We start from the raw sequence: 26747 nt of genomic DNA on the forward strand, positions 1-26747 counted from the left end.
AATCTACTGCCGTTGCATGGGAAGGTTCTGTGAGGAGGGTAGTGAGGGTCAAAAAAGACAGGGTGAACTAAAGTACTGTGGAGGAATGACCCTTTTGGAATGCTGAAAGGCAAGGGAAGGGAGGGATGTGTCCTGCAGTGTTATCACATTGAAGGTGGCAGGAATTGCAAAGAATGCTTCACTGAATCTGCTGTTTTTATTTCAGCTTTCCAGCATTTGCAACATGTGTTTCTCTATTTTATATCTCATGGCTCAAGCACTGGTTTCTTTTAAAGGTTTTCTCTGTTTTCTTTTGCCTTCTCCTGTGTAGGCTTCCTCTGGACAAGTCGTCTCGCTAATCTCAGCCAGCATCAGCACCACCACGTGTGTCTCAGTCTCTCCTAGTCTTTTTTCTATCACAGACACTCCCTTTGTTTCTCTCCACCCTTGCTCTTCCCTGCAGCATAAAATGTGCCTGATCTGTAACTATTTTCAGTTCTAATGAAAGAACATCAACCTGAAATGTTAACTCAGTTTCTCTCTACAAATACTGGCTGACTTGGTAAACATTTCCAGCAAGCTCTGGTTTAACATAGACCATAGAACAGTACAGCACAATACAGGCCCTTCGGTCCACAATGTTGTGCCGACCTTTAAACCTCGCCTAAGACTATCTAACCCCTTCCTCCCACATATCCCTCTATTTTAAATTCCTCCATACGCTGATCTAGTAAATTCTTGAATTTGACCAATGTACCTGCCTCCACCACCGCCTCAGGCAGCGCATTCCATGCCCCAACCACTCTCTGGGTAAAAAACCTACCTCTGATATCTCCCTTGAACTTCCCACCCATTACTTTAAAGCCATGTCCTCTTGTATTGAGCATTGATGCCCTGGGAAAGAGGCACTGGCTGTCCACTCTATCTATTCCTCTTAATATTTTGTACAGCTCTATCATGTCCCCTCTCATCCTCCTTCTCTCCAAAGAGTAAAGCCCTAGCTCCCTTAGTCTCTCCTCATAATGCATACTCTCTAAACCAGGCAGCATCCTGGTAAATCTCCTCTGCACCCTTTCCAACACTTTATTTCAGATTTCCTACACCTACAGCTCTTTGCTTTAGAAAACAATAATTTCTCCATTTTGCCAATATAAATTTACATTTCAGATTGAACTAGGCACCTTCTGGTGCTGTTAAGCAGTAATTGACAGTTTTGCTTTTGCCAAAGTAGTAATATTCTCCAGCCTGTTAATACGACTTGGGAAAAATTGACTGCAATTCTATATAAACATGGAACCAGAAAAAACACACACACACACACACACACAAAAGCAGCACTATCCCAGCAAACACACTAAAAAATAGTTTTTCCTATGGATAACTCTGGAATGACTGGACTATTGTAAATAGAGCAATACATCTACAAACATATCCATTCAGAAAACACCAACAAAGAGATTTATGCACAAGCCTTTGAATAGATGGAGGGTTAATCAGGGTCCATCTATATACAGATTATGAATCTGCATAATAATCTTTTCATGCATTCATATTTTGTCTATAAAGCTGTGGTTTATGAAAATGTTAACAAATCTGAACTTCCTGTCACTTGTGGAAAACTTAATGAAGAAAACATGCATTTGGAGTAACTCCATACACAACAGAAAATAGCTACCCAAGCAAACAAAACATGAGGAAGCAATGCATGGAAGGGTTCAGACAACAATAACATACCTGTCTTTGGGTCAATAGCAAAGAATCCTCTTGGGTTTTCACTACTGATCCTGAAGGTCAGCTGGCCCTGTGAGCTAGAGTCAGGGTCATCAGCCTCAATTCGAAGAACAGACTTATCCATAGGGGAGTTTTCCATGACTGAGGCATAGTAAACGGGCGCTGTAGTCTGAGGAGGATTATCGTTAATGTCCATAATCTTGATGAAGACCTCTGTTGAAGTTACCAGTGGAATAACCCCTAAATCCGTGGCAAGAACTGTCAGCCAGTAGTGGGGGTATCTTTCACGGTCAAGGGGCTCTGCTGTCCTTATTACACCTGCAATCAGAGGAAGCAGATTAATTTTACAGACTGACTTTCCTTCTATCATGTGGCTCACCACTAATTTTCTTTTGTTTTCTTTGCCCTGAAGGACAAGTTCTGGCTTTACGTAGAAAACAATTAGTCAAAGTCAAAGTCAAAATCAGAGTTTATTGTCATACACACAAGTACATGAGTGCACAAGTGCAATGAAAAACTTACTTGCAGCAGCATCACAGGCACATAGTATCATGTAAGCAGCATTCACAAGGAAAACATAACGTAAACAAGTTATACACATTTTTTACAAGAACACAATTAGAACAAAAAAAACCAAAAAAGTCTATTTTAATGCAAAGTGGTCAAAGTGGTCATAATGTTGCTAAATTGTAGTGGTGATTAGGGTTTTGCCGGTTGGTTCAAGAACCAAATGGTTGAAGGGAAGGAGCTGCTCTTGAACCTGGTGGTGCGGGACTTCAGGCTTCTGTACCTCCTGCCCGATGGTAGCTGTGAAAAGATGGCATGGCCCAGATGGTGGGGATCTTTGATGATGGACATTGCCTTCTTGAGGCAGCATCTCCTGTAGATACTACCGATGGTGGGGAGGGATGTGCCCGTGATGTATTGGGCAGAGAAGGTCATTTTAATCTAATGTGTTGAGTGGGAAATCCATACGATCAGGTACATCACTCCATCTGATTGAACAGATGAATAATATAGAGCAGGGGGTCCATCCACATAGTCTCTCCCACATGGTAGATTGCTCAGGAAGGTTCGAACACATGGGACCCAGGGTGAGCTAGCGATCTGGATACAAAATTGACTTGGTGGTTGGAGGCAGAGGGTGGTAGTGGAGGGTTGTTTTTCAGATTGGCAGCCTGCGACCAGTGTTGTGCCACAGGGATCCGTACTGGGTCCCCCGTTGTTTGTCATATATATTAATGATTTGGATTAGAATGTGGGTGGCATGACTGGAAAATTTGCAGATGACACCAAAATTGGTGGTGTGGACAGTGAAGAATGTTCTCGGAGGTTACAACGTGATACAGATCAACTGGGGAAGTGGGCAAGGGAATGACAGATGGAATTTAACTCAAACAAGTGTGAAGTGATTCATATTGGTAAGTTAAACCAGGTCAAGCCACTGGATTTTCAGTCAGAAGCAAGCTGCCAGTGAGAATTTGGGGCAAAGCGTCCATTAGATCCTCAGTGTTGAGGCTCTGTACCATGACTAGACCTTTCCTCGTGAAAGTCCATGACAGGGAAGGTTCAAACAAGCTCTGCCCATGAACCTGGTGTGAAAAAGTCTTTGACAGCCAGTAAGACTCACTCCATAGCTTAGCCTGTTGTCAAAGCTGTCAGAATGCTCCAGATGTTTCTGACATTCAGAAACATACAATAATATTCTTACTATTAAAAATCATTCGAGCTGTTCATTTCTTTTAAACTAAGAATTAGAAAAAGAACTAAAGTACTTAAAAACACTTAAATCAACTTAAACAATTAAAAAAAACTAAACATGTTAATATTTGCTTTAATGCTTCACAAAGCCATTGAAAGCAACAGAGATTTCCTGTGCTTGGTCCAAATTTGTTTGCACTGATTTCTCAGTGTAAGTGTGAGGGAATTGCTGTAACTTCATACTCTGTCACTTCGTTCCATGATGGCATGGGGTGATTATGGGTGGTGACTGCCAGTGGGGAACTCATACCAGCAAGATCTAACCTACCGACAAAGTGAGCGGAACTGCAGTAGCTGAATATCAATGCGTTGAAAATGTGAGGATAGTTCTGAATATCCTCATGCTCTACAATACGGAGATATTTGTGAAAATCTAAGAACAGTGGAGATCCAATGGGATTTAGGAGTTAAACTACACTTATCACTACTAGGGTACAGAAAACAATCTTAAAGGATTTTGGAACGAAACTCTTGAGAACCATAAAGAATATAATGGGAAGTATTGCTACATCTATATAAAGCCCTGGAAACCTGGAAACAATGTACAGTTTTGGAAACTGCAGCTTTGAAAGGTCATGCAATGCAGATATAGCAAAATGTTACCAGGCCTATATTATCATTATTAAGAGAAATTACACAAACTAGGTTTGTAGTGGAATGAGTTCTCTGGAATGAAGAAGGCCTAAGGGGTGCTTTGATTGAAAGCAATTGATAGAGGGGGAAAAAAATCCATTGGTAGAGGAGTTTAGAAGAAGGGGAAATAACCCAAACGTCAGGACCAATTTATTTGATGGGGGAAGCAGATCAAAAAACAGTCTATCATACAAAGGGTTGTAGAACTCTCCTGCGAAGCTCCCTCCCATTAAAAAAAAACACTTGACAATAGTTCAGTTACTAATTTAAAATCTGAGATTGATATAATATTACTGTCCTTCATACTAAAGGATATGGAGCAAAGATGGGTAGATTGAGCTTGGATCTGGATCAGCTTTGATCCTAAAAATGGTGGAACAAACTTGAGGGGCTGAATGGCCTATTCCTGTTATTGTGGACAGAAAGATTACAATTACAAGCCAGTCCCATCATCTTCAGGAAGCAAGGCAAGACATGTAACGTAAATAAATAAATAAAACAGTGACCTTTAAAATTGCCCACTTGTGCCTGAGCTAAAAGGCAAATGCCCAGAAAATGGAGAGTGTGGCACCAGTCTCTGTGTAAATTGCTCATTAGAGCCATTTTGTGCATGGTTTAATGCAATAGTGCCCATTTCCGGTTGAAGTCCTGCCCAATGGAAAATTGAATCTGATGCTTTCAGGTACGACTCACTTTGAGATGGTTGATGTTTGCCCAGCAGCTTTTGTGTATCCAACTCCCAGTAAAACAAGGGGCAAGTCCCAAGGGAAGTCAGGTAGAAGACATGAACTAAAGGTTCTTAACTGGGACACCGATGTGTTTATGTCTACGTCTGTCTGCCTGATTTTTCATTGCTATGTATTCCCAAGTCTTATCATCTTCATTGCAGACGTCCCAAATAGTTCACACAAGAGAGATCTGCAATCTCTGTCTTAATAATAAAACTGTGCCAAATATTATGGCCTGGGGCCACTCTTGTCACAGGACTCAATCTGTGAAGATGATTGACTGATAGTCCAGGCTGGGAAGAGGGGTTGGCCACATACACACAAGACACATACCCTCATATCCTCCACTTTTACCATCAGCTCCATGGTAGCCTATTTTGCTGCTGTACTATGGTTACCAAGGACAAAGTTCTGTAAGGCTACGACTTTCTTCCCATGATTCCTAGTTGCAAACATGCAACAGGTGTCATTGGGAACTGAGCAGGTCCCCTGTTAAAGTGATAGTCATAGTGAAATACACTCTTAACATTTTGTAAAAGTGAATTTTTAGGACGTCCCCTTATTGGCAATTGGTGCTAAATGCAGCAAGTGGCTAGCACACTGAATAAGAGTTAAATCTAACTTCTAAGATAAAATATCCAGTCTATTTATTGTGTGCTCTTCAGGTATGCCTATGATTTTCATTTTCCATATGTATTCAGATTTAGCAAATTTCAAGCTATGCAGCAACCCTTTGTGGAAATGTTTTTAAAATCTCTGGGCTCCTCCCTGCCTTCAGTTCTTTAAAACCACAAATCCAGCTAACGTATTTTCAAAGGTTTTAACCCAGAGAAATCAGAGCTGCAGAGAGTTCTTGAATTGCCAGGTAGTAGTGTGTTCCTCCTTAAATTTTGCTCAGTAAAATGAAATATTTTATAAACTTATCTCATCTGGCAAATTATACACTTCACACAATATTAAATTTCCATTCCATTGGCTCCCTCAAAACTCCCACAAAGATTCAATAAGATTAACATTCCAACTCAGAAACAGTTTTGTTATGTCAATCAGGAATATTGTTCAAGATGCCATAGGACTATTTTTTTCTCTGAATCTCTTGGGATTAGTACTGAGTTCTCTTTATCATTAATTTAGTTTCCAATATTAGCTGTAGCTCCAGTGCAGTTCATTGAGGAAATTGGAATAGTTGACATTAATTGCTGATAACAACATCCTCCAATATGACTTTGATTTGTGTAGTGCCAATACATTTTAAGGGAACTATAGAGGTATCCTACATGACTAAGTAGTGGTGTGTTCCACTTTAGGTAATGCTGAGTAAAAAGAAACATCTTATAACCTTAACTCATTTGCAAATTATATGTCCCTCTCAATATTCAGTTTCAAACATTCAGTAATTCCCATTATTCAAATTACCTTCAGAGATTACGATAAAATTAGATCATTTTGACATTCATCCAATGTAATTGAAATTATTATTGGGTAAATTAAGTGGCTGTCTGTTCTTGTTTAGCATTTCTGCTTACATCCTTACCTGTTTCTTCATTAATCGTGAAAACTCCAAGACCTGTTCCGCCCTTGATCCTGTATCGAATCTCACCATCCTTCCCTTTATCTTCATCCTGCGCAGTGAGTCTCATCACTGAGGTCCCCACATGCACTCCTTCACTGACAGCATCTTTGAATGCAATGGAAGAGAAGTGCGGTCGATGAAGGTTTTCATTGACGTCAGTCACTTCAATTTCCACATAGCACGTGCAGCTCAGAGAGTATGGTTTTCCATCATCGGCAGCATGAGCAGTGAGATTATAGAAAGGCTTACTTTCAAAGTCTAGTTGCTTATTGATGCGGATTGCTCCCACTCGTTTGTCAATTCTGAAAGTATTCTCTCTAGTTAACAGGCTATAGTGCACATCACCTCCATCTCCTAGATCTGGATCAAAAGCCTCTAACCATACTATGACAGTCCCCACTGGAATATCTTCGGGAACTCTCACCCTGTAGAATGATGGGACAAACTTCGGTGGATTATCATTGACATCTTTCAAGACGATTGTCAGCTCAGTGGTTGAGAATAGCTGGGGTTCCAAACGAGGCTGATCTCTGGCTTCAATTTTTAAAACATATACTGGATGATGTTCCCGATCTAATTCACCAGTGACATACATAGTACCTGAAGTTTTGTCGATGGAAAAGGTTTTGGTATCAGTCAGGAGTGAGTATTCTATTTCTCCATTGTCTCCTTGATCATTATCTTTCGCCTTCAGTTGGGTTACAATCCTTCCAATTTCTATGTTTTCAGGAACTATTGCCGAATAACTATCCTGTAAAAATACTGGTTTATTATCATTTGCATCTAGCACATGCACCGTCAATAGCCTCCAAGAGGATTTCTGGGGCCTTCCGAGATCATATATTGTAATGTTTAAAGTATAAAGATTTGTTGTTTCATAATCTAAGGGTAATACAACCTTCAGCTCCCCAGTCTCCATGTCAGCAATGAAGCAGCTATCATCATTCCCATCTGTGATCACATAGAGTAGTTTGCCATTGAAACCGGAGTCAGGGTCCGTAGCATGAATGTTCAAGATGGTTGAATAAACTGGGATGTCCTCTCTTACATCAATGGAGTTTGGAAAATTGACATCAAATTGTGGAGTATGGGCATTGACAATGTGGACATAAGAGAATGAATCATCTTCATGTGGTTGATGATGTGGTTTAACAGAGAGTAGGAGGGTCTCTGCTAGCAGTTTAATTGCTCCAGTGTCTTTGCAATGCATGCTGACCATTTTTGCATTATCTGTAATTGTGAGGTTAACATCCATAGCAGAAGCATAGTTCTCCCCATCTGTGGCTGTGATTTTAAGATTAAAGGACATCACACTGCCTGGACTGTAAGAGAAGGGATGCTTCAACATCAGTGCTCCAGAGACTGGATTGAGATCAAAGAAGTCCAGTTCATTACCAGACAACAGTTGGTATTTAATCCCTTGCAGTTCATCTGCGTCGACTGCTGAGACTGTGGTTATGAGGTGTCCAACAGGGAGATTTGTTGAAATGTTACCCTGGCAATTGTTCTTCTCAAATAGTGGCTCATTGTCATTCAGGTTCTTCAAGTAAATTGTGACAGGGACTTCCATTTCATAGTCATACGGTGAACCCCAATCAGAGGCCCAAACTCGTAGATGGTAGACTCGCTGCATAAGTTCATAATCCAGGTCCTCAGATGTCACAATGGTCCCAGTAAAAGGATGAATGTTGAATGGAACAGGGGCCACATTGGCAATGCTGTATGTCACATAGCCATTTTCACCCTGGTCTTTGTCAGTTGCATTGACTGTTAAGATACTTGTTCCAATTGGGACATTTTCATCAATACTCCCCTGGTATGAAGATGCTATAAACTCTGGAACATTATTATTGGAGTCTATGAGATCAATAAAAACTCTTGTTGAGATCTGACCAACACTGGTCTTCACTTTCAATTCAAAATGGGACTGTTCCAAGAAATTCATTGGCCCAGCAGTGGTAATGAGGCCAGTTCGAGGATTTATCCTAAACTTAGTACTGTCATGACTGCGTTCCAAATGATATGCCTGATTTGGAAGTTTAGGATGAGCTTTAACCATCACAACCGGGCTATTTGTTGGTGCAAACTCACATAAGTTAACCTCATAGAGGTCCTTCTCAAATGTTAATTCTTCTGGCTGTTTTGGTGGTACATGAATGACTTTTATTGGTGAATAGTTAATTGGGTTGCTTTTATCTCTCGCTTGCAGAGACAAATTATAACCATGGGAATTGCTTGCCCAATTGGCCTCATTGTTATAAATTAGCTTGAACTCCTGACTGCCATGGTAGAATGGAACTACTCGGAAATGACGGGTTGAATCCCCATCCACAATATCCACTGTTTCAACTCCTTCTTCTGCGGTGATAATAGCATATGTGGCACGGTGGTCAGATCCAGGAGGAATCAGACGTACAGAGAGAATACCTGGTACCCTTGGACCAACCTGCTCTACACTGACGGTTAACCTTGCCACACTACCAATTCCACTGTTTCCATGCAGCTTCATCATGCGGTCCACTGCCAAGATTTCTAGGTTATATTGCTTCAGAGTTGTGTAATTTAGGCGACTTGCCAGTGTGACAATTCCACTGGTGGGATGAACAGCAAAGACATCAGTCCTGTCTTTGAAGGCATAATAAAACTCTGCATTACTTCCGACATCAGCATCTGTTGCTGTGACTCTGGCAATACTTGATCTCAATGGGGTATCCTCTGGTATGGAGACAACATACGATAGTGGTGAGAAAAGAGGACGCAAGTCATTTCTGTCAAGGATTCGGATCATCACCTTAGTCCAGACTTCATGGTGGAATGTTTTTGCAGATGCCTGGACTGTCAGTATATAATGATCTTTCACTTCTCTGTTTAAAACAGCCATATTGGAGCTTCTGGTTCTTATGCGTAAAAAGCAGAAATCACCCACGACATATTCTTCAGCTTTGAAAATATTTGCATTGTCCCCAGAAACTATTTTATATCTAATGTCCCTGACAGCCTCTGTAATCTGAACGCCCATTTTTATGCTGCTTTCCACATAGGTCTTGGGGGAGGAGTTTTCATAGATGGTAGTGTTGTAAACATGATGGGTGAATTGGAGAGGCAAGGAGTGTGGTTTCTCCAAGTTCACTTCAGAAAGGCCAACCACCACCAAAAGGGCTACAAGTCGTAAGCTCTTTGCTGCCATGGTTCATCACATTGATGCGCTTCTTAAAATCTGTAACAGACAATGGAAAGTCATTAGCTCCTTGGCCTCACTAGTTCCTAACACAGTATAATTCTGATCATCCAGCACCCTTGTGACACTGGTGATTCCTGACCAGCAGATGTTCCAGACTATTGGATGTTACTCCTACTAATACCCAAACAAACTTTTATTTCACTTTTTTTATGTTACATAGAAGTATAACAAATGTTCTAGTGAACCCAGTGAGCTTAAGGGGAGCAGGAAATACACAAGCACCTGGGAACCAGCTCCAGCCTCAAGTCTACTCACGCTCCTGATCCCAGGTATTCCGGGCACCAACCCCAGTTTAGTCCACAATCTGATCCCCGGTCCTGGCCACAGTCCACACCCTTGGCTCTGGCCACATACCCGACTTGTGCTCTGGACCCCAGCTCACATTCCAGACTAATGAGTGAAGCAGATGGCAGGACCATTAGGATTTCTGAACAATTGGATGCCGGATAATTGGCATCTTATGGATAACGTTTTTGACTCTTATATAATGTTTGACCCTAATATGAAGTCAGGATATTCTGATGTAAGACTTCCCACTGTCCGGTCACAGAAAATCCAGCTGATCATGTTAGGCATCATCACCTCTAACTGCATTTGGTCATATTGATGGTATTGTGTGATTCTAGTGTACAGCCTTGATCAGATATCCATCCCTATTGATGTCAGTCAATTCAATTAATTCAAGGATGAATCAATTCTTGCAGGATGAATAACTAAGACATCTGCCCTGTCTTTGAATTAAGGATGAAACCTCATATCAGTCATGGTGACCATGAAACTACCAGATTTTCAAAAAAGAATTGCACCTTAGGGAAGGAATCCTCCCTTTCCTGGCCTGGCGTATTTGTGATTCCAAACCCTTTGTGGAAGACCCTTTAATACCGTCTGTACTTCTCCCATGTGGACTCATACTCAACCCAGGCAGCTCTAAGTGTATTATTGATGGTCCATCAACATCCACAAAAGCTTTAAGCTGTCTTGCTCATCAGCCAAGGTGACTTTATATCCCCTTACACCCTTAATAAACTTTGAACCTTCTCTTCTTTTTAACCATTTAATAAGTAGATATAAAAACCAAGGCAAGTATAGCATTACAGCAAGTACTAATTTGAGTATCAGTCAGATAACAATAAGAGCCACAGGTATTTAAACTATTTCTACCTAGTACAGCATCAATGCACAATGTGCCTTCATCTTCAAAAGCAAACATTTTAGCAGGATCTGTGATTCAGTGCTGTTGCTACATGCTAGAAATGTAATAGCTTACTACTTTTGGCTCTGGTGTTCACCCTTCAGGTCAAGTGTGCAGAAACTTTACCCTCATCCCCAAATTAACCTGAACATGTACCGATAGGAATGTATACATTGAATAAAAGTACCTTGGGGCATCTGTGTCCAATTGTACCGGGTGTAATAGGACATTCATTATTCTTTGGCATTTATCTGGTGTCACAGTAAATCTAACTTCTGAAGGTTCCTTTGGATCAATCATTGGACTCAATGGTTTGTGACACACGGCTTGGTTGCTAGTTGAGCCTGACCTTCCCTTTGTTTATTGGGCCTCTGGCAAACCAACCTTTCTTTTGGCCTCTGGTCATGTCTTGTCAAAGTGTGCAATGTTGCCAGAGCTAGAAATCATACTTGTTCCATAATTTTAATGGAACATAATTTTAAGGTGATTGGAGGAAGGTATAAGGGGACTGTCAGGGGTAAGTTTTTTTTTTACACAGAGAGTGGTGGGTGCGTGGAAAGCACTGCCCGCAGAGGTTGTGGGGGCAGATACATTAGGGACATCTAAGATACTCTTAGATAGACACATGAATGATAGAAAAATAGGGGGCTATGTGGGAGGGAAGGGTTAGGTAGATCTCAGAGCAGGATAAAATGTCCACACAAGATTATGTGCTGAAGGGCCTGTACTGTGCTGTAATGTTCTATGTTCCCTCTCTTTATCTTACCAGCATAAAAAGTAATTACCATCACCCTGTCTCAGTGAAAGAAATCCTGCTAAATTAAATCAATCCACAGAGTTATTTAATAACAGCAAAAAATAAGCTGCTGGATGAACTCAGAGGGCCGAGCAGCATCTATGGAGGCAGAGGGATGGTCGGAATGTCAACCCGAAATGGCGACCATCTCTTTGCCTCCACAGATGCTGCTTAACCCACACAGTTCTTCCAGCAGTTTAACTTTTCCTCCAGATTCCAGCATCTGTAGTCGCGTGTGCATCCAAGCTATTTAATGTTTAGTGGAGTAAGACCGCTCTTGATGTCACCAGGACTGCTCAGCTCCAGATCTCATCACAGCCTTTGGTCCAAACATGGGCCAAAGCATGTGCTGCTTGATTTGCTGAGAAGTTTTAATTGGAATTGAATATTATACAATCATCAGTGAGCATCCCCACCTCATTATGATGAAAGAAGGTGATTGGACCTAGGACTCATCCAGGCAAGCAGAGAGTATTCCATCATGCTCCTGACTTATGTCTTGTAAGTGATGGAAAGGGCTTGGAGTGTCACTCACCACAGGATACACAGCCTTACATTTGTATTCATGTGTCTGGTCCAGTTGAGTTTTCAAGTCAACAGTGGCCCCCAGGATATTGATGATGGGGTATAGGTGGTGGTAATGATGCTGGAGGTGAGATGAGAGTCACTACCCTTGATATCAAGGCAGCATTTGACCAAGTGAGGCGTCAAGGTGCCTGGTAGCAATCAAGTTAATGAGCATCAAAGGGAAAACACCCCAGTCGTTGGAGTCATACCTCACACAAAGGAAGAAACTGTGGTTCTTGTGGAGGTGAATCATTAGGGCAGTGTCTTAAGTCCAGTCACCTTCTTCCAATCATAATGTCAGAGGTGGGGATGCTTACTGATGATTGTATAATATTCAATTCCAATTAAAACTTCTCAGCAAATCAAGTAGCACATGCTTGCATACAGCAAGACCAAGACAACATTCAGGTACAGGTTGATAAATGGTGGGTAACATACATGCCACTGAAGTATCAGATGATGACCATTTCCAACAAGAAAAAGCCTAACCACATACCATTGACATTCAATGGCATCATTACCACCATCCAACAGTGGCCCCCATCATCAATATCCTGGGGGCCACTGTTGACTTGAAAACTCAACTGGACCAGACACATGAATACAAATGCAAGGCCACTGTGTATCCTGTGGTGAGTGACACTCCAAGCCCTTTCCATCACCTACAAGACATAAGTCAGGAGCATGATGGAATACTCTCTGTTTGCCTGGATGTATACAAATCCAACTACTCTCAAGACACTTGACACATGACTTACTTGATTGGCATCCATCAACCATACTAAGCGTTAATTTGCTCTGGTCCCAGTGCATTGTGGCTGCAGTGCGCACCATCTACAAAATCCACTAAAGTTACTTGCCTGGGTTACTTCCACAGTAACTTCCAAAGCTATAACCTCCACCACTAAGAAGAACAAGGGCAGGAGGTGCATTGGGACACCACCAGCTGCAGGTTCCCCTCCAAGTTGTGCATTCGTCCAGCTTGGAAGAATATTGCTGGTCCTTCACGATTGTTGGGTCTACATGTTGGAATTCGCTACCCAACTGCACTGTGAGAGTATCTTCACTAGATACTCTTATTTGATACAGATTGCAGCAGTTCAAGATGGTGTTTCACTAACAAGTTCTCAAGGGCAATTATGGATGGGCAATAAATACTGCCCTTGCAGTGATGCCTGAAAATGAATTAAAAATATAAATAATAGCCTCATTCAGAAGATAGAAGATGGCAGATGTGACTCTTCATGCATGCTAAGTCTGGCCCATTGCAACTGGCCTCAATAATTAGCGGGAACTGATACTAATCAGAGTTTCCTCCCTTGACTGCTCTCCAGTGACAACTGTTGGAAGAGTATGTGACCACATCAAAAACACTTAATTGCTTGCAAAGTGCTTTGGACTAACCAAAGGTCAAGAAAGGTACAGAATACATGTAATTTATTAGCCGGGTGAATACAGGACTGATTTCTACTGTGCATGTAACCTATAAGTAGCCACACAGGAATAATGCAGTGGAAAGCAACCAACACCTGTAGAACCTTACCCCAGCTGAATTCATAGAGTTATATAGCATGGAAACAGGCCCTTCAGCCCAACTGGTCCATGTAGACCAAAATGCCCCATCCAAGCTACTCCCATTTGCTAGCATTTGGCCCATAACCCTCTAAGCCTTTCCAATCCATGTACCTGTCCAACCGTCTTTTAAAAGTTGTTATTGTACCTGCCTCAACCGCTTCGTCTGGCAGCTGGTTCCACACAGATACACCCTTTGTGTAAAAAAGTTGCCCAAGTTCCTATTAAATCTTTCCTCTCTCACCTTAAATCTATGTCTTCTAGTTCTTTATTCCCCCACCCTGGGAAAAAGACTGAGTGCATTCACCCTATCAATGCCCTCATGATTTTATACACCTCTATAAGATCTCCTCTCAATCTCCTACACTCTAAGGAATAAAATTCCTTACAGCAACCTCTGTCTAACCTCTCCCTATAACTCAGTCCCTCAAGTCCTGGAAACATCCTTGTAAATCTTTTAAGCATTCTTTGCAGTTTAATAACATCTTTTCTATAGCAAGGTGACCAAAAATGAACACAATACTCCTATTGTGGCCTCACCAGCATTCTGTACAACCACATCATGACCTCCCAACTTTTATACTCAATGCCCTGACTTACGAAGGCCAGTGTGCCAAAAGCCTTATTCACCACCCTGTATACCTGCGACAGCACTTTCAGTGAACCATGTACTTATACTCCAAGGTCCCTCTGTTCTACAGCACTCCTCAGGACCCTACCGTTCACTGTGAAAATTCTAGCTGGATATAACTTTCCAAAATGCAACACCTCACACTTATCCAAATTAAACTCCATTTGACATTCTTCGGCCCACTTACTCAGCTGATCAAGATCCCCCTGTAATTTTTGATAACCTTCTTCATTGTTCACTATACTATCTACTTTAGTGTCATCTGAAACCTTACTAACCATGCCTTGTACATTCTCATCCAAATTGTTGATATAGATGGCAAACAACATGGGTCCAGCACCAATCCCTGAGGCACACCACTAGTCAATGATTCAATGATTTATAGGAAAGAGATACGACTGGCAAGTTTCTTAAGACAAGACTATTTTCCCACAGCTATCCTGGGAGTGAAGAGGTGAAGAAATCTTTGCGCTAAACAGCACTAAAAACCAAGGCCACAAAATGTTGGAGAATCAGCTCTTTTAGCAAGGTTTCTGTTACCTACGTTGATTCAGCTACCAGACACAGCTGAACAGCATTAACTAAATTTTGATATCAGGTATTTTCTGCATCCATTTCTTTGCTGGTAAAACTGATTTCTACTCAGAAATCAATGTTGTAATCATTATACTCCCATCCCCAATGTAATTTCATCCCTTCCCTCTCACTCTGCTGTTATTGGCTGTCATAGGCAAGTGTATTGTTAACCTCACCTGAAGACTATTGTTGGCTCTGGCTCAAGCTCATATCTCTGAGAGAAAAGGTTCTGTATCCTAGTCCCACTCCAGCACAAAAATCTAGACTGACAATCCAAGACAGTTACTATTATTATGAGACTTTAAACTGGGCCCTCATCTGAACTTGGACATAAAATATACTTGGGCGAAGACGAGAAGCTATGTCCTGGCTAATGACAGATTAGGGAGTTACCCAGTCAGCCTTGAAGAACCAGTTACCATCTTAATTGAAGTAGCTGTCATCTGCTTAATGGTATTTTGATTGTGAAAGGAATATTTAGTACATAATATGAAAATTTAATTTGAAGAACATGAGCACATTATGTGAAACTTTAGGGGAGAGGAGCCATCTGGAGGATGCTCAGTACACAAATTTCCAAGTCTGAAGATTATGGTTTCAAGCCGATGTCAAAGCTCAAGCATATTTTTCCAACATGCTTATAAGTGCTGTTTGCCGTTGTGTTATCTTTCCAGTAACTAATTAAGAATTTTGGGTACATTTTGAGTGGGGGTCAGCATGGAGGTATATCAAATGGATGATCAAAATATCAGAATATACACACTATCAAAGGGATTAATCTAAGAGATTCCCTGCTCCTCAAACTGACAGGCATCATTTGGCATAGAGTTGCCTGTTTGATTCCAGGGTATGCTTTTTTATACTTCTCAAAGCCTTTCGAATATTGAATTGGCTCGGGCTGAAATCTGCCTTGCTCCTGGAAATCAAATTTCCATAAGAGGAATCATTACTGGGCACTTCATTTAATATATTTACAGACCAATATCAGGTTTAAACAAAGTCAAAGTTGAGTTTATTGTCATATGCACAAGCGTGTGTATGGACAGGTGCAATGAAAAACTTACCTGCAGCAGCATCACAGGCACATAGCATCAGATAAGCAGTATGCACAAGAAAAACATAAATTGGTTTATTATTGTTACATGTACCGAGGTACAGTGAAAAACTTGCATACCGTCCATACAGATCAATTCATTACAACAGTGCATTGAGGTAGTACAAGGTAAAACAATAACAAGAGTGCAGAATAAAGTGTTACAGTACAGATAAAGTGCAGTGTGCAAGAAATCTAACAGTTTCAAGTCAGTAATATTTCAGGGGCAAAAACAAACTGCTGGAGGAACTCAGCGGGTCTGGCAGCATCTGTGGAGAGAAATGGACCATCGATGTTTCAAGTCGAGACCCCTCATGTGGACTGGGTGAGCATGTGGTCAAAGAGCAGAAGAACAGTAGAAATCACAGAGGGGGAGCAGTGGGAGAGGGTCTTACAGAACTCCCATCAAAGAGAGGAGGAAAACTTCTTCAAAGTGGACGCACCTTGAAGAGACTTTGCAGTGGAGTAGTAAAATGGAGACACAAGAGATTGCAGATGCTGGAACCTGGAGCAAAAAACAAACTGCTTGAGAAACTCACCAGGTCAGGCAGCATATATGGAGGGAAATGAACAGTCAACGTTTCGGAACGAGACACTTTATCTGGACATACTTTCAGACGTACTTGTGATATGGAGTCAATTTATAAGCAGCAAATTCATACAATAGCAATGTAATAAAGACTGGGTATCTCTTCATCAGCCAGGACATTGGGAATAACTCCCCAGCAACAAACAAACTGCTGGGGGATCTATATCTGTCAAGCAGTATCTGTAGTCAACATTTCGATTTGAGACCCTGCATCAGGACTGAGTCTAGAGGGGAGATAGCCAGTATAAAGGAGTGAGAGGGAGGTGTGAGGCAGGTGCTGGCAGGTGAGAAGTGGAACAAGGTGAGGAGGGGGATGATGGTAAATTGGTTTATTATTATCACATATACCAAGATACAGTGAAAGACTTGTCTTGCATACAGTCCATACAGATCATTTCATTACAATAGTGCATTGAGGTTGTACAAGGGAAAACAAGAACAGAATGCAGAGTAAAGTGTTACAGTTACAGAGAAAGTGAAGTACAGGAAGACAAGAAGGTGCAAGGCCATGACGAGGTAGATTGTGAGGTCAAGAGTCCATCTTATCATTCTAGGGGACTGTTCAACAGTCTTATAACAGCAGGATAGAAGCTGTCCCTAAGCCTGGTGGTATGTGCTTTCAAGTTTTTGTATGGGCAGATGGAAACAGTTGGGGCAGAGTTGGAGTTTGGAGATAGTAGCTGGTGGCAACAGAGAAGGAGATAGAAAGATTAAAAAAAGGGGCAGACAAAGCCAGGCAGGAGGAGGGGAGAGGGGATGTGGAGGCAGAGGCTGGCAGGTAATAAGTGCAGACACAAGAGGCTGCAGATAGTGGAACCTGATAAGCCAGGAAGCTGAGAAGTGGCTCCAGGTAAGGGAGGAATGATGGGCAGGTTAAACCAGTTGGGGACGAGGATAGGAAAGGTAGGCAAGGAGGCAAAATCCACGTGGATAGGTGTACCCTCCAGGTGCTCCAGTTTCCTCCCACATTCCAAAGACGTACAGGTTAGGAAGTTGTGGGGCGTGCTTTGTTGACGCCAGAAGCGTGGTGACACTTGCGGGCTGCCCCCAGAACACTCTACGCAAAGATGCATTTCACTGTGTATTTCGATATACATGTGACTAATGAAGAGATCTTATATCTTATCTTATGTGTGATGGGCAGATGGAACCACACAGGGGAGGGGAAAACTTGGGTGGATCAGTAGGAGGCAGAAAGTAGCACAGGGAGTGCAGGTCACCTGAAGTTAGAAAATTCAATGTTCACACCATTGGGTTAAGGATTACCCAGCTGGTAATGTATAAAATCATGCCAATGGCAGTACATTCTCAGTGCAGTACTAGAGTGTCCGCTGGCTAGCTAAAAGCTTTCAGGATTGGAGGGTATTGCAGGGACTGGAGTGCATCATGGACAAGGAAGATAATATTTTAATTTGAGTGGATTTGGTGTTGTAAATAAAGTTAGTTAAAAAGATAACAGACAAAGGAAAACAAAGCACACATAAAATGGGGGCCTGGGGATGAAGTCCAGAAAAAATTCTTGATGTCAGCCTAGGATTTTGTCCTTCAGCAGGTGGGGCTTGAACCCACTGCCATTGTGCTCAGAGGTGAGGGTGCACAACTGTGCCTCAGCTGACACGTCCTACTCATCGTGATTCAATAACATAAATCTTACTTTTTTAATACATCATCTCAGCATTATAATTTGTCAAGTGTTGAACTCAATTTCCTCAGAATCTAGAACTTGAGTCAAAACAGTTCTTCCACTGAATTCCACTCCATACAGCTGCTGTTTTACCAGTTTTGCAAAAGGTTCACTATTGTTGTTTATCAATTGTGTAATTGAAAAGCCCAATAGCTTTGGGCAGTGTGTAGCTTGGTGTCTCTCCAAGCAATGCAGACAAGAAACATCCTGGGTTCAGCTCTAAATCTGTGCTGGGTTTCATTGATCTCAATCCAAAGAAACATGTGTCATGTTTACAATCTTTCTCAACACCCATACCCAACTTCTGAGAAAAAGAAATAATCAGCAGTCCTGCTCTTGAGCACTGCAGAATGACTCAAACCATTCTGCAATTCTGTTGAACAACAACTGTACCTTGATGAACTACTATTCCATTACTGATCTATAGCCTGTTGAATCTCCCTGTCAGAGCTTAAAGAATAGTCTTGTGCATTGGAGATTTGCAAGTACCTGTGAAACCACACCTAAACATGGCACCAAAACAGATAATTCGAGTAAAAATTCAGGACTTTAATAGTTAATGGTAACTTATTATTAATTCATCAAATTTGGGTATTGCTAGTTATGTCAACAGATTTTGTCCCTTAGTTATTCCCCCTGAAATGGGTGCTGGGCTATTTCAGAATGCAAATAACCATCTGCTGTGGGCCCAAAAGGAGATTGTTCTTATGATAATTCGCTTGCTTCAGGTCTGTTTTTTATTCCAGATGAATTTAAATGTCCTAGTTGTCATGGGGTATTAAATTCCACATCACCTTTTTAATACAGAGAACTACAAATCCATCCAAAAACAGACCACTGGCAGAACTCAACGGGTCAAGGAGCATCTATAAAGGCAAAACATCAATACATCTTTTGATTCCACAGATGCTGCTTGACTCACTGAGTTCTTCCGGTGGTCTGTTACTTTTATAGGTCCAGAGCAACACGGTACACCCAGATTCATCCCTAACAGATCAGTGGGGAAGAAGATTTCTCCTGAATACCTTACAATGGATTTATTCATCATCATCTTGTACTTTGTTATTATCTTCTATTGTTAGAACATAAATACATGCAGCATTGCTTGCTTTCCTCCATATTTTGCCAGTTTATCTGCATTCAAAATGGAATACAGGTCTTCCCCAGCTCTTTGGAGACTGATGGGATGAATTTGCCTGCTGCTGCGGAGCTGCAGGCATCATTTGCCGTTCAGGATCTCAGTTTGCGGCTTTATTTCCGATTTGCGAACTGTTCGGGTTACGACCAGCTTACAGGAACAGAACCCTGCCGTAACCTGGGGAGGACCTGTACATCCATTCCTTCTGGCAAAATCAGTGAACCAGCAGCCATATACCCACTGTGGAGTGGTCTGCTGCTGAAGGTCCTCAATCTCTTGACTCCCAGCTCAGTTCCTATCTCTGCTCGTGGTCTTTAACCCAGCCTTCTCTGGACTCAAGCTGTCTCTGGAAGGAATGTCTCGCATTTAAAAAAATCTAGACGTAAGTGTCAGCTTCCTGTTAGCAATCCTTCCCTGCCTGACGAACAAAGACTGCAGTCCACACCAACTAATCAAGTTGCTTCCTTGATAGGTTTTGAACATTTACCCAGCGAGGTAATCTTTGCTTTGTTCTAACAGCATGCATTTCTCTCAAATGTTTATACGACCTGTGTCAGAGACCGGTATTTGCTTGTGTGGTGATCTTATCTTGTGTTATTGTGCAATGTTTTTGAGCACGGTAATGAATTCTTGGAAGTGTTGCTGATGTAGAATACATTGGCCTTAGATGCTGAGCAGTGCATGTTCACATGGACTGACTGCATGCAGTTTGTTTGTATTCCCATTAACATAAAAGACTGAGTGCTAGTCATAACATCAAGACATTTAAAATATTAAAAATTACTCAGGAAGGAAGGCAAATCAGATCAAAATAAAAAATAAACTGCTGGTGCTGGAAATCTGAAACAAAGACAGAAAATGCTGGAAATACTCAGTAGGTCAGGTTGCACCTGTGGAAGGAGAAACAATTAAACCTTTGAGATCCCAAACTGTTCATCAGAACTAATTGAATCTCTCTCCTTTGTAGTCAGCGGGGGTGGGGGGGGGGGGTGTTCGTTTTAGTACAAGGTGAACAATCCTAAAATTAGTTACACCATTCAAGATTGAAATTAGGAAGCTATTCTTCATAAAATGAGTATTAAAAATTTGGAAAGCTTTCTCCAAAGCTTGAGTAAGAATATTGGGACAACCAAAGCTTTCATGACCGAGACTGATAGATTTTTGCAAATAAATGCTTGTTGTTATAAATATTTAATTTTGGTTTTGGCTTAGATGGCAGTGATGGTTCTGCCTTCAATACAATAATCCCAAGCAAACTTGTCACCAAACTCTGAGACCTAGGACTCAACACCTCCCTCTGTAATTGGATCCTTGATTTTCTAACCGACAGACCACAATCAGTGAGGATAGGAAGCAATACCTCCGGCATGATTTTTCTCAACACTGGTGCCCCACAAGGCTGAGTCCTCAGCTCTCTACTCTTCTTCCTATACACTCATGACTGTGGGGCCAGATTCTGTTCTAACTCCATCTACAACTTTGCAGATGATACCACTGTTGTAGGCCATATCTCAAACAGCGATGAGTCGGAGTACAAGAAGGAGATAGAGAGCTTAGCGGAATGGTGTCATGACAACAACCTTTCCCTCAATGTCAACAAAACAAAAGAGCTGGTCATTGACTTCAGGAAAGAGGGTGGTGTACATGCACCTGTCTACATCAATGGTGCTGAGGTCGAGAGGGTTGAGAGCTTCAAGTTCCTGGGAGTGAGCATCACCAACAGCCTGTCTTGGTCAAATCACGTAGATGCCACGGCCAAGAAACCTCAGTAGCGCCTCTATTTCCTCAGGAAGCTAAAGAAATTTGGTTTGTCCCCTTTGACCCTCACCAACTTTTATCGATGCACCACAGAAAGCATCCTATCTGGATATATCACGGCTTGGTACGGCAACTGCTCTGCCCAGGACCACAAGAAACTGCAGAGAGTTGTGGACACAGGCCAGTGCATCACGGACTCCAGCCTCCCCTCCTTGGACTCTGTCTTTACCTCTTGCTGTCTTGGTGAAGCAGCCAGTATAATCAAAGACCCCACCCACCTGGGTCATTCTCTTCTCTCCTCTTCCATCGGGTAGAAGATACAGGAGCCTGAGGGCACGTACCACCAGACTTAAGGACAGTTTCTACCCCACTGTGATAAGACTATTGAACAGTTCCCTTATACAATGAGATGGACTATAACCTCATGATCTACCTTGTTGTGACCTTGCACCTTATTGCACTGCACTATCTCTGTAGCTGTGACACTTTGTACTGTTATTGTTTTTACCTGTACTACATCAATGCACTCTGTACTAACCCAACGTAACTGCACTGTGTAATGAATTGACCTGTATGATCGGTGTGCAAGACAAATTTTTCACTGTACCTCAGTACAAGTGACAATAATAAACCAATACCAATTGATAATTGGTTTATTATTGCCACATGTGCCGAGATACAGTGAAAAACTTTGTTTTGCATACCATCCATACAGACAATTGCAAAACATAAGTACATCGAGGTAATACAAAGGGAAAAGCATTAACAGAATGCAGAATATAGTGTTACAGTTACCATTACAGAGAAAGTGCAATGCAGATAGACAATAAGGTGCAATGTTCACCATTTGTAGGTTCAGACACTCCTCCTCAGTGCAGGATAGCAGAATCGTTTTCCCTGCCCCCTCACTCTTTCAGAAGACGTAAAACACCATCACACTATTTGAAGAATAACTGAGGAGTCCACCATCTCATATTTACTCCTCAAACACCCAGATGATCAGGTCGTTAATAAGTTACTGTTCATAGAAATTTGTGGTGAACCATTTTAACAGGAACTAATTTCAAACATATTTCATTAGATTCACAGCATTTTGGCATGTCTCCAAGTGGTTAAGCATGCACTATAAATTCAAATATTTTCATCAGTCTTCTTTCTCTTTAGAATGCAAGGAATTAGAGTCAGTGAATATAAGTGAGAAGTCCTGCAACAGATTACTATCCAATGTACCATAATAACTGCGCATGTGTGTGCAATGGGAAATTCCTGGAGGCATTCGAAGATTACAAACTTAAACCAGGCACAAAGAATCATAGAGTCAAAGAGAGGTTCAGCATGGAAACAGGCCCTTCAGCCCAACAGGTTTGCGCCAATCATCATACACACAGTTTCGCACTAATCCTACCCTAACCCACTTTACTCTCCCCATAATTATCTTAACTCCTCCGCAGGATCTACAATTCATCTACACCCCAGGGGCAATTTACAGTGGCTAGTTAACTTACCAAGCAGCATATTTTTGGGATGTGGAAGGAAACCACAGGACCCGGAGGAAACCCACGTGTTCACAGAGAGAACATGCTCTCCACACAGATAGCATGGGAGATCAGGATTGAACCCAGGTCACTAGAGCTGTGAGGCAGCTGCTCCACTAACCATGCCACTGTGCCACCCAAAATGGTCTACTGGACAACAGTAACCCTTGCCCTCTTACATACTTCTGTGACTTGTAATATCTTCAGGAGAACCTCAAATCACCGGAGGGTATCTGTTTCTACAAAATCCTCTACATTCACTGGAATTTCAATGTCCTCTCCCAGGCCAACATCCTCAAATGTTGAAATCCTAATTGCACTCTAATGAGCTCTAATGAGCATGTCCAACAGCAAACTCCTAAAATAGATCTCCTATTCCCATCTTTGTCACACCAAGAGATTACCAAAAGATTCAAGTATGTCCTCAAAGCCTCCTTGAAAAATTATTACATGCCACAGATTCATGGGAATCCCTGGACTGTTATTGCTCAATGTGGAGAAGGAGCATTCAGGATGGCATTTGGAACTTCGAGTCCATGTGTTGGGAACATGCATAAAGCTTACCATAAAGGGAAGAAGTAACATATCATCTGCTGTCCCAACACTCCATCTCGGCCCACCTGTGGCATATTCTGCCAGTACCACAATGGTCTCATTAGTCACCCACCTAACTCACAGAATCAGAGTGGAAGCAAGTTATCCTCAATCCCCAGAAACTGTCAAAGGATTCAACGTATTATACTGTGTACATTTCTGGTCACTGCCTAATAGGAGGGACATCATTGCACTGAAGAGGGTGCAAAGGAGATTCAGTAGGATGTTGCCTACGATCAGTTGCTTCAGTTATGAGGTAAGAATGGATAGGCTGGGTTTGTTTTCTTCAGAACAGAGGAGACTGAGGGTGGAACCTGATAGAGGTATAACCAGAATTATGAGAGGCAGAGTTGGGTACATCATAGGAAACTTTTCCTCATAGCAGAGGTATCTAAAACTCAAGGGCATAGGTTTCGAAGAAGGTTTAAGAGGTTGAGAGGAGATCAGAAGAAAATCTTTTTCACCCAGAGGGTGGCTGGAATCTGCAACACCCTCCCTGAGTAAAGACAGGTACTCTAACAATATTTAGGAAGTAGCAAGATGAACACTTGTATTGCTAATGCATGGAAGTCTATGGACTAATTTCTGGTAAATGGGATTAGTATAGATAGTACTTGATAGTTAGCATGGACAAAGTGGGCCAAAGGGCCTGTTTCTATGCTGTATGACCTTAAGATTCGATGAAATAGAGCACAATAAAGCAAACCAACTTTACATTGCTCTTATTTGCACAGTCAAAATCTATCTCAAAAGGTCCAAATGAAAAAAAAAGCTAACATCTAGTTGCCTCAACTCATAATGACACCAGGAGCAAAATGGTTCCTGGGTTAATTGGCTAGATTTAAAGAACAATGAACTAAACAGTAGAAAAAAAAGTGTGATCTTGAAATGTAAAATTCTTTAAACAGGATGTGCAGAGTGCTAACTGTTCAGCTGTTTGTCACTTCTATTTGTATGTAAAAAAGGAAATGATAGAGTTTGCATGAATGCCAGCATTGTCTGCCCCAGCACGTTTTTTTATGAAATGAGGTTGTACTCCATTGTCTAGAGAACAACGCCTCTGCTTTCTCTGGCAGTTGTACTATAATATGAACAATGATGGGGTTAAGGTCCAATTGCATGGTGACAAATAAACCAATTGCACCTCTGTTGCTAGAACATGCTGCTTTGTCACCTCCAATCTCTTCTTTTCTCGCACGCTCCTGGATGGCTTTTATCCTATGACCTCTAGTTCATACTATTCAAGTTGTTATTGTCCTTGCTCTCAGTTCTTGATCTCCAATCTCTAACTGCAGAGTTTTCAAACACGGATCTGCACCATCTAGGCAGCAGCACATGTGCAACTGTCTCACAGCTTCAGAGACCCAGGTTCAATCCTGACCCCCAGTGCTGTCTGTGTGGAGTCTGCACATTCTCCTTGCACATGTTTCCCCTGGGTACTCTGGTTTCCTCCCACATCCCAAAGGCATGCTAGTGGTTTAAGTTAAATTGTGACTGTAAGTTCCCCTGGCGTAGGGGAAATTCAGTTGGAAGTTAATGGGCACATGAGAGAGAATAGGTAGGAATCAGGGAAATAATTGGGGATTTCTCTGAGAGCTGACGTAGACTCAATGGACCAAAATGGCCTCATTCTACATTATACAAATATATGAAATATTGTATGAGGTATGGTAAAGTTAAAAGGCAGCCTAAATTTTAAAAGCTGTACAATTGGAGGGGGAGAACTAAGTGGGAGGGGAAGCAGAAAAGTCAAGCGCCTCCGAAATAAGGTGCAATAAAAATGTTTTGGAACTTCTGCTCTAATTATTCAAATTTTTAAGTCAGTCCACAGCCATACCTCTCCCTAATCTTCACCTCTGCCACCTCCTTTCCTCTCATTACCCTGGAACACCCTCTGGCTTAGTTGTCAGCACTCCTGAATCTGAGCCCCACTCTTGCTCTTTGTGATTTTTATAAATGACTTGGATGAGGAAGTGGAGGGGTGGGTTAGTAAGTTTGCGGATGACACAAAGGTTGGGGGTGTTGTGGATAGTTTGAGGGCTGTCAGAGGTTACAGAGGGACATAGATAGGATGCAAAGTTGGGCTGAGAAGTGGCAGATGCAGTTCAACCCAGATAAGTGTGAAGTGGTTCATTTTGGTAGGTCAAGTATGATGGCAGAATATAGTCTTAATGGTAGGACTCTTGGCAGTGTGGAGGATCAGAGGGATCTTGGGGTCCGAGTCCATAGGACACTCAAAGCAGCTGTGCAGGTTGAGTCTGTGGTTAAGAAGGCATATGGTATATTGTCCTTCATCAATCGGGGAATTGAATTTAGGAGCCGAGAGGTATTGTTGCAGCTATATAGGTCCCTGGTCAGACCCCACTTGGAGTTCTGTGCTCAGTTCTGGTTGCCTCACTACAGGAAGGACGTGGAAGCCATAGAAAGGGTGCAGAGGAGATTTACTAGGATGCTGCCTGGAATGCGGAGCATGCCTTATGAAAGTAGGTTGAGGGAACTCGGCCTTTTCTCCTTGGAGCGACGGAGGATGAGGGGGGACCTGATAGAGGTATATAAGATGATGAGAGGTATTGATCGGGTAGATAGTCAGAGGCTTTTGCCCAGGGCTGAAATGGTGGCCACAAGAGGACATAGGTTTAAAGTGCTGGGGAGTAGGTATAGGGGAGATGTCAGGGGTAAGTTTTTTACTCAGAGAGTGGTGAGTGTGTGGAATTGGCTGCCAGCAACGGTGGTGGAGGTGGATACGATAGGGTCTTTTAAGGGACTGTTGGATAGGTACATGGAGCTGAGAAAACTAGAGGGCTGTGGGTAAGCCTAGTAATTTCTAGGGTAGGGACATGTTCGGCACAGCTTTGTGGGCTGAAGGGCCTGAATTGTGCTGTAGTTTTTCTATGTTTCTATGACTCAAAGGCAAACATCTAGCTCGGGGGTACAGAGGGGACATGCTGCATTGTAAGAGGTGGCACCTTCCAGATGAGATGTTCATCTGAGGCCCCAACTACCCACTTACTTAGAACATAGAACACTACAGCACAGTACAGGCCCTTCAGCCCACAATGTTGTGCCGACATTTTATCCTGCTCTAAGATCTATCTAACCCTTCCCTCCCACATAGCCCCCTATTTTTCTATCATTCATGCATCTATCTAAGATTCTCTTAAATCTCCCTAATGTATCTGCCCCCACAACCTCTGCAGGCGTTCCATGCACCCACCACTCTCTGTGTAAAAAACTTACCCCTGACATCCCCCTTACACCTTCCTCCAATCACCTTAAAATTATGTCCCCTCATGTTAGCCATTGTCGTACTAGAAAAAAATCTCTGTCCACTCAGTCTATGCCTTTTATCATCTTGTACACCTCTAGCAAGTCACCT

General features: G+C 42.0%; 1 protein-coding gene across 2 annotated transcripts in view; it reads right to left on the reverse strand.

Moving 5' to 3' along the window:
- Window positions 1–26747, reverse strand: part of LOC127569976 (protocadherin Fat 1-like) — a 149359-nt gene that overhangs the window by 86482 nt on the left and 36130 nt on the right. For both annotated transcript variants that reach the window (XM_052015107.1, XM_052015108.1), the window contains exons 2-3: window positions 6367–9622; window positions 1714–2028 (exon numbers count right to left, since the gene is read on the reverse strand). In XM_052015107.1, the coding sequence (XP_051871067.1) occupies window positions 1714–2028; window positions 6367–9592 (3541 nt within the window). In that variant the 5' untranslated portion in view covers window positions 9593–9622. The remainder of the gene's footprint in view (window positions 1–1713; window positions 2029–6366; window positions 9623–26747) is intronic.

Source organism: Pristis pectinata, chromosome 4, assembly GCF_009764475.1.
Source record: "Pristis pectinata isolate sPriPec2 chromosome 4, sPriPec2.1.pri, whole genome shotgun sequence".
NCBI classification, from domain to species: domain Eukaryota; kingdom Metazoa; phylum Chordata; class Chondrichthyes; order Rhinopristiformes; family Pristidae; genus Pristis; species Pristis pectinata.